Source organism: Staurois parvus, unplaced genomic scaffold (genome assembly GCF_062004578.1).
Source record: "Staurois parvus isolate SC_StPar_1 unplaced genomic scaffold, SC_StPar_1.0 ptg000404l, whole genome shotgun sequence".
NCBI classification, from domain to species: domain Eukaryota; kingdom Metazoa; phylum Chordata; class Amphibia; order Anura; family Ranidae; genus Staurois; species Staurois parvus.
Window position 1 is genome coordinate 2,902,559 of NW_028318200.1, and position 15,978 is coordinate 2,918,536.

General features: G+C 43.3%; 1 protein-coding gene across 1 annotated transcript in view; it reads left to right on the plus strand.

The window, feature by feature from the left end:
- The first annotated feature begins 2,259 nt into the window (after positions 1-2,259).
- The window catches only part of SCARF2 (scavenger receptor class F member 2), a 328,350-nt gene continuing 314,631 nt past the window's right edge, over positions 2,260-15,978 (plus strand). Inside the window, exon 1 of the mRNA XM_089686660.1 lies at positions 2,260-2,625. Coding sequence (XP_089542786.1) covers positions 2,387-2,625 — 239 coding nt within the window. The 5' untranslated portion in view covers positions 2,260-2,386. The remainder of the gene's footprint in view (positions 2,626-15,978) is intronic.

A 15,978-nucleotide genomic window follows, 5' to 3' on the forward strand; every position in this document is an offset into this window, starting at 1 on the left:
CCTTACAGGCTAAAGAATCCCTCACAAAACCATGCAAATAACTTGACTTGTGCATTTTCAGGCATTCCCTGAGTCTATTGTGCCAAACATGTCCCGTATGATCTTGAAAGTAATTCCTATAGCCAAAGACGTCCCGTATGACCTCAAGAGTAATTCCTATAGCCAAACACATCTCGCATGACCTCAAAAGTAATTCCTATAGCCAAACTTGTCCTGTATGACCTCAAGAGTAATTCCTATAGCCAAACACGTCCCGTACAGGGGCGGACTGACCATTTGGAAACTGCTTGAGGGCCCGGGGTCAGTAGGGGGCCCCATGAGATGCCCCTGGTACCTTTTTCATAGGCTTTTTTGAGTTTGGGCAAGGACACAGGGGCCCCATGATCCCCTATTGCCCGGGGGCCCCATGAGTTGTCAGTCCGCCCCTGGTCCTGTATGACCTCAAAAGTAATTCCTATAACCAAACATGTGCCGTATGACCTCAAAAGTGATTCCTATAGCCGAAACACGTCCCATATGACCTCAACAGTGATTCCTATAGCCAAACACATCCCATATGACCTCGAAAGTAATTCCTATAGCCAAACACATCCCGTATGACCTCGAAAGTAATTCCTATAGCCGAACACATCCTGTATGACCTCAAGAGTAATTCCCATAGCCAAGCACATCCCATATGACCTTGCGTAATTCCTATAGCCAAACACGCCCCCTATGACCTCAAGAGTAATTCCTATAGCCAAACACATCCCGTATGATCTCAAGAGTCATTCCTATAGCCAAACACCTCCCGTATGACCTCGAGAGTAGTTCCTATAGCCAAACACGTCCCGTATGACCTCGAGAGTCATTCCTATAGCTAAACACGTCCCGTATGACCTCGAGAGTCATTCCTAAAGCCAAACACGTCCCGTATGACCTCGAGAGTCGTTCCTATAGCCAAACACATCCCATATGACCTCGAGAGTAGTTCCTATAGCCAAACACGTCCCGTATGACCTCGAGAGTCATTCCTATAGCCAAACACGTCCCGTATGACCTCGAGAGTAGTTCCTAAAGCCAAACACGTCCCGTATGACCTCGAGAGTCATTCCTATAGCCAAACACGTCCCGTATGACCTCGAGAGTCATTCCTATGGCCAAACACGTCCCGTATGACCTTGAGAGTCGTTCCTAAAGCCAAACACGTCCCGTATGACCTCGAGAGTCATTCCTATAGCCAAACACGTCCCGTATGACCTCGAGAGTCATTCCTATGGCCAAACACGTCCCGTATGACCTTGAGAGTCGTTCCTATAGCCAAACACGTCCCGTATGACCTCGAGAGTCATTCCTATGGCCAAACACGTCCCGTATGACCTCAAGAGTAGTTTCTATAGCCAAACATGTCCCGTATGACCTCGAGAGTAGTTTCTAAAGCCAAACACGTATGACCTCGAAAGTAATGCCTATAGCCAAACACGTCCCGTATGACCTCGAGAGTACTTCCTATAGCCAAACACGTCCCGTATGACCTCGAGAGTACTTCCTATAGCCAAACACGTCCCGTATGACCTCGAGAGTACTTCATATAGCCAAACACATCCCGTATGACCTCAAAAGTAATTCCTATAGCCAAACACGTCCCGTATGACCTCAAAAGTAATTCCTATAGCCAAACACATCCCGTGTGACTTCAAGAGTAGTTTCTATAGCCAAACATGTCCCGTATTGCCTCAAGAGTAGTTTCTATAGCCAAACACGTCCCGTATGACCTCAAGAGTAGTTCTTGTAGCCAAAAATGTCCCATATTACCTCAAGAATAGTTCCTATAGCCAAACACGTCCCGTATTACCTCAAGAGTAAGTGCTATAGCCTTTACAGTGTTGGAGAGAGTGGTTCTGCCTAGTGGGGGGCACAGGCAGCAATAAAAACCTGACAGGGGTTCTACTCCCTCTTCATTTTATACAACACTGAAAACAAAAAGTTTCTCCTGCAGTTGTACTTTAACCCCCATTAGTGAAGAAGATTTTGTGGAAAGTTCTCCAGCTGTGTGAGTGTGTGGTGAAGGTGGGCTGACAATCTAGACTCGGGAGCTGAGGTGGGGAGGGCCATGTCCACTGTGCCCCACCTCCTAGAGGATCAGGGTAGCAAATCTGGAATTTCCTTCTGCCACTCCTGCTGTAAAAATCACTTCAAGCTGCCTGGCAGTGAGAGGAAAGTCCGCACATTTCCGTTCTCAGTCTGCTCCGGGGAGAGTCCCAGCCAGGACGTCGTGTCCGCCCGCCAGTCCTCGGATGAAGAGTGGAGGGGACGGCCGAGGGAGGATTCCTCCTGGCGGGATGTGAAACTTTCCTCCCGGACACATCCGAGCGGGCTGTGTGCGAGGGTGAGGAGGGGGGCTGGGATGAGGAGGATTGAGCAATCGGCTTCTCTGGGTCGGATGGGGATGAGGAGAGCGGCTGGAAAGTTTGCTGGGATGGAGGGAAGATGGCACGGGACATGGACTGCCTTCCTCGGGACACTTCAGGGGACGGTGACAGCGGGGACACTCATCGTGCTGCTGCTGGGGATACTGAGCTGTGTGGACTGTGCCAGGGGCCAGGAGCTGAGTCCTAGAGGAAGGAACGTCTGCAAGGCTCCGGGGTAAGATCTGGGGATGGGGGGGACACACTGGGGAGAGGGCAGGCGTTGTCCACAGCAACCAGCCTCAGCCCTGCATCCCAATAATGATGCTGACAATCTGATTGGTCACCACAGGCTACACCATCACTTCTCTTCCCAATACTCTCCACTCTCACTTTACTCGCTGGATGCTGATGTTTTGCCAAAGTTGGTAAACAAACAAAAAAATGACAAAACATATCTACAGTGCAAACATATGATAGAAAAATTAAAAAAAAACACAACATTGGTTACCCATAAATACAATATAAGAAAAATACATACATATACGAAAAGAAGATACTGGCAAAAAATATATACAATTTTATATCCTTTATATATATGAACAAATATACATAAAAACATGCCAAAAATATATAAAATACACATATAGAAATACACACATAAAACATATACACACAAAAAAAATTGGCAAAAGATATATACAATTTTAAAATATAAAAATAAAAAATAAGACAAATGCATATATATATATATATATACACACACACAAAACCTCCCTCTGTATATATATACTATATATATATATATATATATATATATATATATATATATATATATATATAAAATCTATAAACAACAAAAGATATACATAACTCTAGATATAATATATATATGCAATACAAATACATAACAGTAAATAAAAATTCTGCAAATAGTATATACAATGCAATACAAATATAAAAAAATAAAAAAACTCTCCAAAAGTATACGCAATACAAATCTTACACATATATATAGCATAAAAAAACTATAAAATACTATATATACTACATAAAAAATATATATATATAAAATTTATATTTTAGAATTATATATATATATTTTGCCAATGTTGTTTATAGATATTTTATATATATATATATATATATATATATATATATATATATATATAAAATATCTATAAACAACATTGGCAAAATATATATATATAATTCTAAAATATAAATTTTATATATATATATATATATATCAGAAACATGCAAAAATAAAAAACTTTTGAAAACATATATATATATATATATATATATATATATATATATATATAATATAAACAAAAAATATTTCCAGGAATGGTGCCTGCATGAGATGTTATTTAGCACACTGCTTTGGGAACTTCAGAACTGTTGAGTACTGTAGAGGAGGAGGGATAGAAAGGATTTTCCCTCTTTCTGTCTTTGTATAGTGTCTGCATCTGTAATACAAATGTAGCTAAAATCCCAAATGCCAAAAGCAACTTCTACGCTAAGGAAAATGGACATACAGTATAGGGGTTGATTTACTGAAGGCAAATAGGCTGTTCGTTTTGCAAAGGAACTTTCCCTTTAGGTTAGTGAACGAGGTGAAGTTCTGCCAATGTCCATCATCTGATGATGTGCGTGCCAAAATACTGGCTTTGAATTTCCCTTGCACGTGATTAGGTATTCTTTGCAAAGTTAGTTTTCACCACATTCACTAAGTTAAAGGAAGTGAGTAAAAAGCCTATCTGTCTTTAGTAAATCAACCCCTAGATGTCCTAGAAGTTGCTTTCAGCATTTGGGAATGTACAAGTAGATACATTTGTATTACAGATGCAGGCACTATATTTAGTGGATGTAAGTGGAATTTGCATGCTGGCTTGGGAACTTGTGAATAGCTTTGTGCCAGGACATATCTTATTGTACATGACATATCTTATTGTGCAAGTGTGCTTTGTGCCCCAACAACGTTATAAAGGCAATGTGGTAGTTGTGTACGTATAATTAGATTCTGCATACAACGGAAGGGGAGCATACCAGTTTACACATCCCCTTCCTCCACAGGGGTCAGTGACAGTATTCTTCATTTTTAAAAGGCTTTGTATTTCTGAACTTTAAGTCTTGATTTTTAAAATTCTTTTCTATTTTTGAACTCAATAAATCGATATTTTATAACATTTGTTCCTAGAAAAAGAAGCGATACCCCTTTAGTTTCTGTTGTCACATGCTACATTTCTCTCCTATCATGTATTAAAGGCACTGACCCCCCACTGGTGCATGGTTTGAGGGACAAATGATATGCAGGATTGGTACATTTCCAGTAGGAGGTTCTTAGGATTGCATAACAGACTATTCATTGGCTCATTGTGTACAACTTGTGAACCGTCCCCAGAGTGCATGGAGCACAGCACAATGTCACAGTTTCTATTTGTGTGCTGCCTGCTGTGATGTGGTTCCTCTTAATAAAGATGAAATGGCAATTATGGCTTCATTTAATAACAGAGCAATCATACCCAGAAAACATCATTCACCAATCGGCTTAAAGTAATCTAACTGTATTATACAGCTTCAATGTGTATCTAAAGCCTAAACATTTTCTTTTGCTTTGGGTAGAGTGCTGAGAGGCCAGAAGCCCTGCCAGGATTTTATTGCTCTGTCCCCCCCCAAGCCCTGGTTTACATGTGTGCGGCCATGCAGCGATTTGCACGGGCACAGGAGCCCATTCATTTGAATGGACTCCTGTGCCCTGGGACACGCAGGGAAGAAGTCCCTGCACTACTTGGAAAATCATAGCTCGCACGGGAACTCATGTTCTCAGTACAGTTGTGATTTCCACTGTGGGTGGAGTGCCCTTAGAATTAATGGCACCTGCCTACAGGTCCTGCATTCCTCTGTGTGGGTGGTGCAGCTGCAGGCATTTGTGCGGGTTCCGCAGCCGCGCCAACTGCACAGTCATGAACCAGGGGTACGGAGATTAATTCTCTTTATTTGTCCTGTATTCATTGTAACCATGACAGAAAGGGAGGGGACACCAACATTGTGAGTTGTCACCAGGACAGGAACTAAGGGAAATCCTCCAGTGGGAACATTTATTCTGGTGACAACTGTCAAAGGTCTCAGCATCCTCCATCAGCAGGGGATCTGCCTGTAGACTAACATTAAATGATTTGTAAACCCAACCTTTTACATTCCTGATATGTGCCTGTTGCACCATGTACTTGTATGAAAAAGTATCCTGTTATCCAGGGCTTTTTTTCTCAGAGGAAAGGTGGTGGAACTCCCCCACCCAAACCTGACCACGCCCCCATCAAACCCTAGGACCACCCCTTTAGAGAACAGGAATGCAAGTAAAATTTGGGAGGGGCTTCCGATGACATCATTTCCCGTACATACCATATAAGGGAAATGATGTCATCGGACCCCCGGCTGCCTCTTGCATGATCTGCATGAAACACATGCATAGATATAAAATGACTAATGTACTGACACCAGAAACACATGCATAGATATAAAATGACTAATGTACTGACACCAGAAACACATGCATAGATATAAAATGAATACCGTACTGACACCAGAAACACACGCATAGATATAAAATCAGTACCGTACTGACACCAGAAACACATGCATAGATATAAAATGACTAATGTACTGACACCAGAAACACATGCATAGATATAAAATCAGTACCGTACTGACACCAGAAACACACGCATAGATATAAAATCAGTACCGTACTGACACCAGAAACACATGCATAGATATAAAATCAGTACCGTACTGACACCAGAAACACACGCATAGATATAAAATCAGTACCGTACTGACACCAGGAACACATGCATAGATATAAAATCATGGCAGGCCGTTTGTAAACGTCCAGCATAGATATAAAATCAGTCTAGCATGCATGTGTACCCTGTCTGGTAGATGTGCCTGCTCCTACAGGCTCCCCTAGGGTTGCCACCTTTTCCTCCAAAAAATACCGTCCATCACTGAATTTATCTTTCCTGTTCCTCATGCACAGGAGGGGCGCTCTCGATCGGCGCCGCTGAGCGCTGAGCAATTGCGTTCTGAAATAGTTTAGGTGGGCTCAGGTGGGTGAGGATAGTTTAGGTGGGCTCAGATAGTTTAGGTGGGCACAGGTGGTTGGGATAGTTTAGGTGGGCACAGGCTGGGGAGAGAGTAAAAATTTAGAGCAATACATGATACTGCAGTCAGTGACAGGGAGCCGAGCGCAGCTTACCTACTCCAAGCTGTACGGCCCCTGCGTCCACGCTGTCACTGCCGTTGATGTCGCCGCGCCGCCCCCGATGTTTACACGCCGGCGGGGGGGGGCGGTGAAGCGTGCATAGTGTCCTCGCCCATCGTCCGCGCCCCCGATGTTTACACGCTGGCGGTAGAGGGGGGGGGGGTGAAGCGTGCATGTCCCCGCTCACCGGCTGTGAGCAGCGGCAGTGACAGGTGCCGGGCACGCGCAAGCATGACATAAACAAGCCGCGTCCGGCACCTGTCACTTTCGCTGCTCTGCATAGCTTGTCAGCTCTGCAGAGGCAGTCGGTGAGCGGGGACAAGAAGAAAAAGGTGGCGGAACGCAGTACCGCCGCGTTCCGGCAGAAAGAAAGCCCTGCTGTTATCTCTTTATTGCTTCCTTTGTGTGAAATATGTGGTGTTCCTGCTAGTCCCTCTGCTTTCCTATTAAAAACTGACCACATTAAGCAGGAGGTCACAGCGTAGTCAGTTCTCTAGCTGTGCTTGGAACTCGGGTTTGTTTACTAAAGCTAGTTCACTTAGAATCTCATGCACCTGTATATGGTAGCCAATCAGCTTCTAATCTCAGCTTGTTCAATTAAGCTTTAACAATGAAACCTGAAAGCTGATTGGCTTCTATGCAGAAGTGCACAAGATTCTAAGTGAACCAACTTCAGTAAAAAAAAAACCCCTCAGTCTACCCTCCTCCAATGCTGAGACTTGTCCTGATTTCCCTGATCCTTACTGGGAAGATCAGTGTTCTGTAGTTTCTCCAACCCTAGCTCTTATGCAGCTGGGAACAGACGATATGTGTTCACTTATAAAAAAAAAGGAGAAAAAAAAAGATATTTGTAATGTTTTTATCTATGCATAAATGTGTTTCTTTTCATTTCTATTTTAAAATAATTGGGCTGTTTTACAAGGTGAGGTTTTAAGCTTTCAGTCAGATCCACCTGAAAACCTGACAGGCATATGTGATTGGACCTCACATTATAAAATACCCAAAGAGGAAATTAAAGTAGATCTCAATGCATTTTTTTAAGTTTTTGGATAGAATAAGGAAGGTTTATAACCCCGGTCACATTTTGCCATCTGTGTCCTACTAGGGAGATTTTCCTTCACTTTCTATCCCATAGCCACAACAGGAATTCCCGTTCCTGAGAGGAATTCCCTCCAAAGTGAGGGGATTCCTGGTTGTCACCAGAACTGTTGTCCCCATTGGAAGATTTCCCCTGTATTCCTGTTTCGATGACATCATTTAGTATTTTTTTCATTTTCATCCTTGGTGATAACAGTAAACAGGACAGGTAGAAAGAGTGGATCTCCCCTGCACAGACAGTAATAACAACCTGCCAGATGTTCAAATCCCTCTTCAATCTATCCAAAATGAAAAAAAAAATGCCTTTAACTGCTTCCCGACCACCCTATAACAGAACTACTGCTACAGGGCGGCAGGGCTGTGCAAAATCACATATATATTATTATTATTATTATACAGGATTTATATAGCGCCAACAGTTTGCTCAGAGCTTTACAAAATAAAGGTAGACATTACAGTTACAATACAATTTGGTACAAGAGGAAACAGAGGGTCCTGCTCGTTAGAGCTTACATATATACAGTGTGTATATATATATATATATATATATATATATATATATATATGTGATTTTGTATTTCCAGATAGAAGGCACGGCGCCCTACCCGCACCACCATTGGCAGCTACAGGTGTCGATAACGGGGTCCCAGCCGGATATTCCCCACCGGCACTTGGCGATTGCCGAAGAACACTGACACAGGGGAGGTCTGTATGTAAACAATACAGATCTCTCCCCTCTCAGCTCCAGCATGCTGCTTTGTATTGCTCTGCATAGCAGAGCAATACAAAGCAGCATGCTTACACTGTAAACCACACACAGCCCACATAGTAAAACAGCACCCAGTTAACCCTTTGATCACCCCAGATGTTAACCCCTTCCTACTCAGTGTCATTAGTACAGTGTCAGTGCTTTTATTAACAATGATCACTATATTAGTGTCACTGGGATTGTCAGTGGCAGTTAGTGTCAGAATGCCCACCGCAGTCCCGCTATAAGTTGCTGATGGCCGCCATTAGCATAAAAAAAATCCAATATATATACCGCCATTTGTAGACGCTATAACTTTGACGTAAACCAATTAACTTACACGTATTGGGATTTTTTATTTAGCAAAGACGTAGCAGAATACATTTTGGCCTAAATTTATGATGAAATTTGATTTTTTTTATTTTTTTTACTGGACAATGTTTAATAGCAAATAGTCAAAAATATTGTTTTTTTCCAAAATTTTTTGTTTATAGAGCAAAAAAAAAAACACACAGGCAATCAAATACCACAAAGAAAGCTCTATTTGTAGGGAAAAAAAAGACATAAATTTATTTTGGGTGTAGCATTGCAGACCGCGCAATTGTCAGTTAAAGTAATGCAGCGCCGTATCGCAAGCGCCTGGCCAGGAAGGGGGGTAAATCCTCTGGAGGGCAAGTAGTTAATTATAGGGGTTTTTTAGACTTTCACCTACAGGTAAGCTTATAATAAAGCTTACCTGTAAGTAAAATTATTATCTCAAAAACATGCACCATATGGGAGATATTTGCTCCTATTGAGACCTGGTGCATGCCCTCTGAAGGAATGGCATACCTGTGCCATTCCTTCAGAGCACTGTGCCACGGCCTGAGATTCCCGTGCGCATGTGCGGGATTGACGTTATCGCGGCTTTGCTAGTCAGACGGCCGGAGCTCCCGAACCCGGAAGGAGCACCGGGCGAAGATGGAAGCCTCTGCAGTAGTGACACTGGAGGGTTTCATTTTAAGGTAAGTCCTTCATGATGTGCTAGAATGCGATGCCTACTAGCACATTGGCATTACCTTGCACGGGACTTTTTTTTAAAGCTGCGGTTTACTACCGCACTAACTCATGTTTTTAAAGACTTCACTTTTTTCTTTACAGGACAGGAAGTGAAGGGAAACCTCTTGAGTTATACACAGATGGTAAAAAAAAAAAAAAAAACCCTATTGAGTTTTAACCATTTACTACTCTATCTAAAATCAAAACAACATTTTGGCTATACATCAGGAATGCATGCAACTAAGTAGAGCAATTTTAAAGCGTATTTTTTTCAGAATTTCACAAGCTTTTTAGAAGTGACTTTCAAGTGTTCTACACATGTATTCAAGTTTCAAGCATTTTTGTTTTAGCTAAAGGAAAGCACAAGGGGGGAAAAAAACAGTTCTTGCAGGATAAAAAAAATGCCAAAAGCGTGAAAACACTTAATTTGCAGATTTACAGGTAGACCCATTCAAGTCTATGGGCTCAAAAACACCCAGATCTACCTCGGAAGTAGCTGATGTAGCTTTTGGAGTGTCAGGCTTTCATCTGTAGGCATGGAGCACTCATAGATGAGGAGCCACCATTGTAATACATGGGGTTTTGGATGATGAGCATTTTGGAGCTTTGAGCTACAGACATTTCAGGTGTGAATGAGGCCTTCTAGTTGTTGGCTGCTGCAGGTGTTAACACATTCACATCCTTAATGGAAGAGTTACTGCTGAATTATATTGTGTGGCAATAAATCTTTGTTAATGTTGAAGATACTTTGTATGCTTTTATCCAAACTCGTTATGGTTCAGAACCCTGCAAGGTATAATTAAAGTCAGTGGCAGAGACTTCATTAGGAGATGAATACTATGAGACCATAGTGACAGAGTTCTCCCTGCTGGGCACAAGTGATCAGAGGCTGTGTTATAATTAACAACTTGTCTAGATTGCAGAAAACGGTTATTCTCAGTAACTCCTATTTGACTGTGGTGCCACACTGCAAACATATTAGCCATATGCCTTCCATGAATGCAATGACTCCACCAAGCCATTTACAGCGGGTATAGAAAAGAATCACCCCTTTGTAATTACATTTTGCTGCTCTGCAGCCTGAAATGAAGACAGACACACTTTTTGTTTTATCCAGTTCTATTTACTCAGTGTAACATATAACATCCAAGTAAAAGATATAACACCAATATGTCAGAAAAAATAAAAAAACAGAATCACTGAATTGGAAAAGGGATCACCCCCTTGTGTCAGTATTTTGTTGAACCATCTTTTGCTTTAATTACAACCTTTAGAGCCCATTCACACTTGTGCGACTTTTCAAGACGTACCCCATGTTTATCAATGAGCACCATTCATATCTGTTCGATTTCAAGTCGCAACAACTTGAAAGTAGTTCCTCCACTACTTTGGTCCCATTTGAGGGCCATAGACTATGTAAACTGTCCAAAGTCACATGAAAGTCGCACCAGAATGATATACATGCAACTTGTGTGTGACTTTGTACATCAGAAACAATCATCCTTGGTCAAACCAAAGTTGCACCATCCAAAGTTGCATCAAGTCGCACTGTGAAGTCGCAGGGAAAAGTTTGAGGTCACACAAGTGTGAATGGAGCCTTAGTCTGTTGGGATATGTCTCTACTAACTTTGCACATCTAGACTTTGCAATATTTGCCCACTCTTCTTTGCAGAACTGCTCAAGTTCAGTTAAATTTGATGGTGACCGTTTGTGGACTGCAGTCTTCAAGTCATTCCACAGAATTTCAATAGGGTTCAAGTCTGGGCCATGACTAAGCCATGCACGGACATTCACCTTTTTCTCCTTTAACCACTGTGTGGTCATTGTTTCTGTGTGTTTTGGGTCATTGTCATGTTGGAAGGTAAACCTTCTTCCCATTGACAACTTTCTGGCAGAGGGCAGCAGATTTTCCTCAAGAATTTGATGGTATTTTGCCCCATGCATTTTTCCATCTATCCTGACAAGTGCTCCAGTCCCTGCAGCAAAGAAACACCCCCATAACAGGACATTATCACCTCCATGCTTTACTGCAGGAATGGTGGTATTTGGATGGTGAGATTTATTGGATTTCCGTCAGACATATCGTTTAGTGTTGAGGGTAAATAATTCAATTTTAGTCTCATCTGACCATAACACCTTTTTCCATGTGACCTCAGAATCTTCAAGTTGCATTTTGGCAAAGCTCAGTCATGACTGCATGTGACTTTTCTTGAAGAGTGGCTTTTTTCTTGCAAATCTTCCATACCAGCCACATTTCTGGAGAAATTGTGATATTGTTGTCACATGAACACAATGACCACTCTTTGTCATAAATTCCTGCAACTGCTTCAGAGTTTCTGTAGGCCTCTTGGTAGCCTCTCTGACTTGTTTCCTTCAGGCTCTTTCATTCAGTTTAGAGAGACGTCCTGATCCAGGGAGCAGGGCTGCTCTGCTAGAAGCCACAGGGCCCCATACAGCCAACCTGTCAGCCCCCCTCCCCCCTGAAAAACCCCCAAAACATTTAATATGCTTCAGTTATGAGCTAACACAGCGAGTGATCAGTACCAATCACTTATTGTGTTCATTCAGGAATTAAATGGACTAGTAAATGTGACCCTTCCCCCATTCCCCATCCTGAAGGATCCTATTATGTGCTTGCAGTTTCCGGTGACAAGAAGAGAAGGGAAATCAGATACACTGTGGGAGTGGAGGCACACAGGGGGGTCCTGGGCAACAGGGGGGCAATTACTGGAACAGATCCTCTGTATGGCTTTCTCTGCAGCAGCTGAAAGCCAGTGGAAGGGAGAGCTGAAGAAGCTAGCTTTCAGCTGCTGCAGAGAGAACCATACAGGGAAACAGTTCCAGCAATTCTCCTCCCCCCCACCACTTGCTTATCGCCCTCCCTGCCCACATTCGAGTCACCCAGCTGCCTGCCCCCTCCCAGCTGACTTGGGCCCGTACAGGAGGACCGGTGGTACCCCCTTATCCAAGGCCCTGCCAGGGAGGGTCTGTGTTCTACCAAATACCTTCCACTTCTTAATAATAGACTTCACTGTGCTTCTAGGCATTGATAAAGCCTTTGAAATGATTTTGGATCCACCTCCTGACTTGTGCCTCTCCACAACTTTATCCCAGAGATCTTCTGATAGTGCCTTGCCACCCATAGTTGATTGTTTGCTTCAGTTGCACTACCAAGGACTGAAATGCTCCAGAAAAGCTCTTTTTTCATGCTGAGCTAATCAAACCACAGCTGATCACAGTTCAAAGTCAAATAACTTTGTGTGCCATTGAAAAGGTGATTAGCTACACCTTAATGAGTTTACTAATTTTTAGGAGGGTTTTTTTTATTACTCTTTTTTACTTTTTATTATTGATTTTTCTTTTTCTGACATGCTGGTGTTATATATTTTACTTGGATGTTATAAATTGCACTGAGTAAATACAGCTGGATAAAACAAAAACTGTGACTGTCTTCATTTCAGGCTGCAAAGCAATAACATGTGATTAATTTAAAGGGGCTGATTATTTTCTATACCCGCTGTGTATACTGTATATTGCCATGTCATTCTATCGCTTGTGTAGGCTCAGAAAATGCATTCATGTGACACATTATTGAGAAAAATAAAGCTATGCTTTGTGACTGGGCTCCAGATGTTCTGACTGTCTTCATATGCACAAATTGGAACTTGTATGACTGTAATTTATGGTCTATGTATGAGTTTTTATTCAGGCATGGCTGAGACTGTAAAGATATTGTAAAGGGCATGGAGAAAATCTTTAATACGTTAATAAGGGCCTACTAAGGGGAACTAAGGGCTCGTTCACACTAGGCTGTTTTGCCAACGCTTGCCAAACGCCCCAATAGCGTCTGGCAAGCGTTGGTCCGGTGTTTGCGGAGCGTTTTTAACGCTCGGCAAACGCTCCACAAACGCCGCATGCGCGGTTTAGCGGCGGTTGCTAGGCGTTTGCCGAGCGTTAATAACGCCCCACAAACGCCTATAATGCATTTGAGTGGTGTTACCGCTCCGCAAACACCCCGCAACCGCGTCGCAACCGCACCGCAAACGTCGGCCGGGCGTTTGCGGAGCGGCACCATAGACGAGAATAGGAGGCTTCAAAGCCTCCTGACTCGACCAGAGGCGTCCGTTTTGCCGCGACGCAACGCGACGCGACGCAAACGCTCCTGTTAGAACAGCACCATGTGCTGTAATGTGCAGAATTGGCAGAGGCGTTTGGGAAGCGGTAAAAACGCTTCCCAAACGCCTCTCTGCCGCCTGCACACAAGGCTAGTGTGAACGTAGCCTAATACATGTGAAGAAAGCTATTGTAGCCTTTTCCTTGTATTGTAGGTTGAAGTGCCAAATGTATAACTATACAAAGATACAATGTTGTTTATTGGAGTGGTGTGTTATTCAGGAACTTGGCTACAGCCTCCTGCATACGGTTTATGTAAAGTGGAAGAAAAGCCTAAAGCAGGCTATAGACGAGTCGAAAACCGAACAAACATTTATGTCAATTGTCAGATTGTTCGTTTGTTTGCATCGTTAGCGTGCCAGTTTGGACATGCGATTTTTGAGCCACAATGCAAAGTGCCTGATTCAACATGCTGGATTTTTTTTAGAAAAACAAAACAAATGACGGCATAATCATATCCACTATTTTTCCTTTTTTGATCGACAGAACGCTTGACTCGTCTATGGCCAACTTAACTATATTTTTTCTTAAAAATGTTCCTTTCCCCTCCTACTACCTATCCTACCTACCATTTATAGAAAAAAAGATCTGTGTACAAACCTATTTTCAAATATCTGTGCTCTGGTCCGGTCTTGTGATCCTGCAGTTCTGTGTGAAAGCCACTTTACACCATAAGGCTAGGTTCACACCTATGCGTTTGTGGTTGATCCGTTTCTGCAGTGCTTTTTGCGGATGCATTTTTGATGCGTTTTTTATGCATTTTGCAGATTTTACTTTTTTGGCCAACTTGTTGCTGGGCAGATTAAAAATGCAAAAATGCGTCAAAACCGCAAGAAAAATGCAGCACTTGCGTTTTATATGCAGTTCCATTGAAGTCTATTGGACTAAAAACACAAACTGCTGTGGGAAAAGAAGTCCCTGACCCTTTCCAAAAAACGCACCCGCAAAAAAGCATAGCTGTGAACATGATCCATAGGCAATCATGATAAATGGCATGCACTACGTTCTTGCAAAATACATTAAAAAAAATGCACAGGTGTGAACCTAGCCTAACGCAGTGCAGGAATTCTGCGTTCTGTGCTTGTTTCACTGCACTTGCAATATGCAGCAGGTGTCAGTGCAATGCTAAAACACAGTGAGGTTTATTTACTGATGGTCCTTTCACACGGAGTGGACCCGTTTAGTGGATCCGTTTGCTCAGCGGGGGATCTTTCCGCTGATCCCCCCTGAGCAAGTGCATGACAGCTCTGTGTCCGCTCCGCTGCTGCAGAGCAGACACAGAGCTGCTCGCTCTCCTCAGTAGGTGGTCAGATGAAAACGGTCCACCTGTCCGCTTTCATCCGACCCAATCCAACAGACAGAAGGAGAATTGGATCCCCATCCATCCCTTTTTGGTGGATTGGATCCCCGCTGTGCATGACAGCTCTGTGTCCGCTCCGCTGCTGCAGGGCAGACACAGAGCTGCTCGCTCTCCTCAGTAGGTGGTCAGATGAAAACGGTCCACCTGTCCGCTTTCATCCGACCCAATCCAACAGACAGAAGGAGAATTGGATCCCCATCCATCCCTTTTTGGTGGATCGGATCCCCGCTGTGCATGACAGCTCTGTGTCCGCTCCGCTGCTGCAGGGCAGACACAGAGCTGCTCGCTCTCCTCAATAGGTGGTCAGATGAAAACGGTCCACCTGTCCGCTTTCATCCGACCCGATCCAATGGACAGAAGGAGAATTGGATCCCCATCCGTCCCTTTTTGGTGGATCGGATACCCGCTGTGCATGACAGCTCTGTGTCCGCTCCACTGCTGCAGGGCAGAAACAGAGCTGCTTGCTCTCCTCAATGGGTGGTCAGATGAAAACGGTCCACCTGTCCGCTTTCAACCGACCCGATCCAACGGACAGAAGGAGAATTGGATCCCCATCCGTCCCTTTCGGTGGATTGGATGTCGGTGGGTGTAAACATACTGATGTCTGTTTACACCTGCTGCTCCATAGAGGAGAATGGAGGCTCCAAACGGATCCGCTTAAAAAAGGGCAGGCGGACCTGATCAAAACGTCCATGCGAAAGAACCCTATAGCTGGTTCACTCAGAAACTTGTTCATCTGTACATGGTAGCCAATCAGTTTCTAACTTCATCTTGTTCAGTTAAGCTTTAGCAATAAAACTTGGAAGCTGATTGGTTTCCATGCAGAAGTGCATGAGATTCTGAGTGAACCAGCTTTAGTATATAAATCCAAGTGCGTTTGCCTCCACTGGATCGCATGGTACAA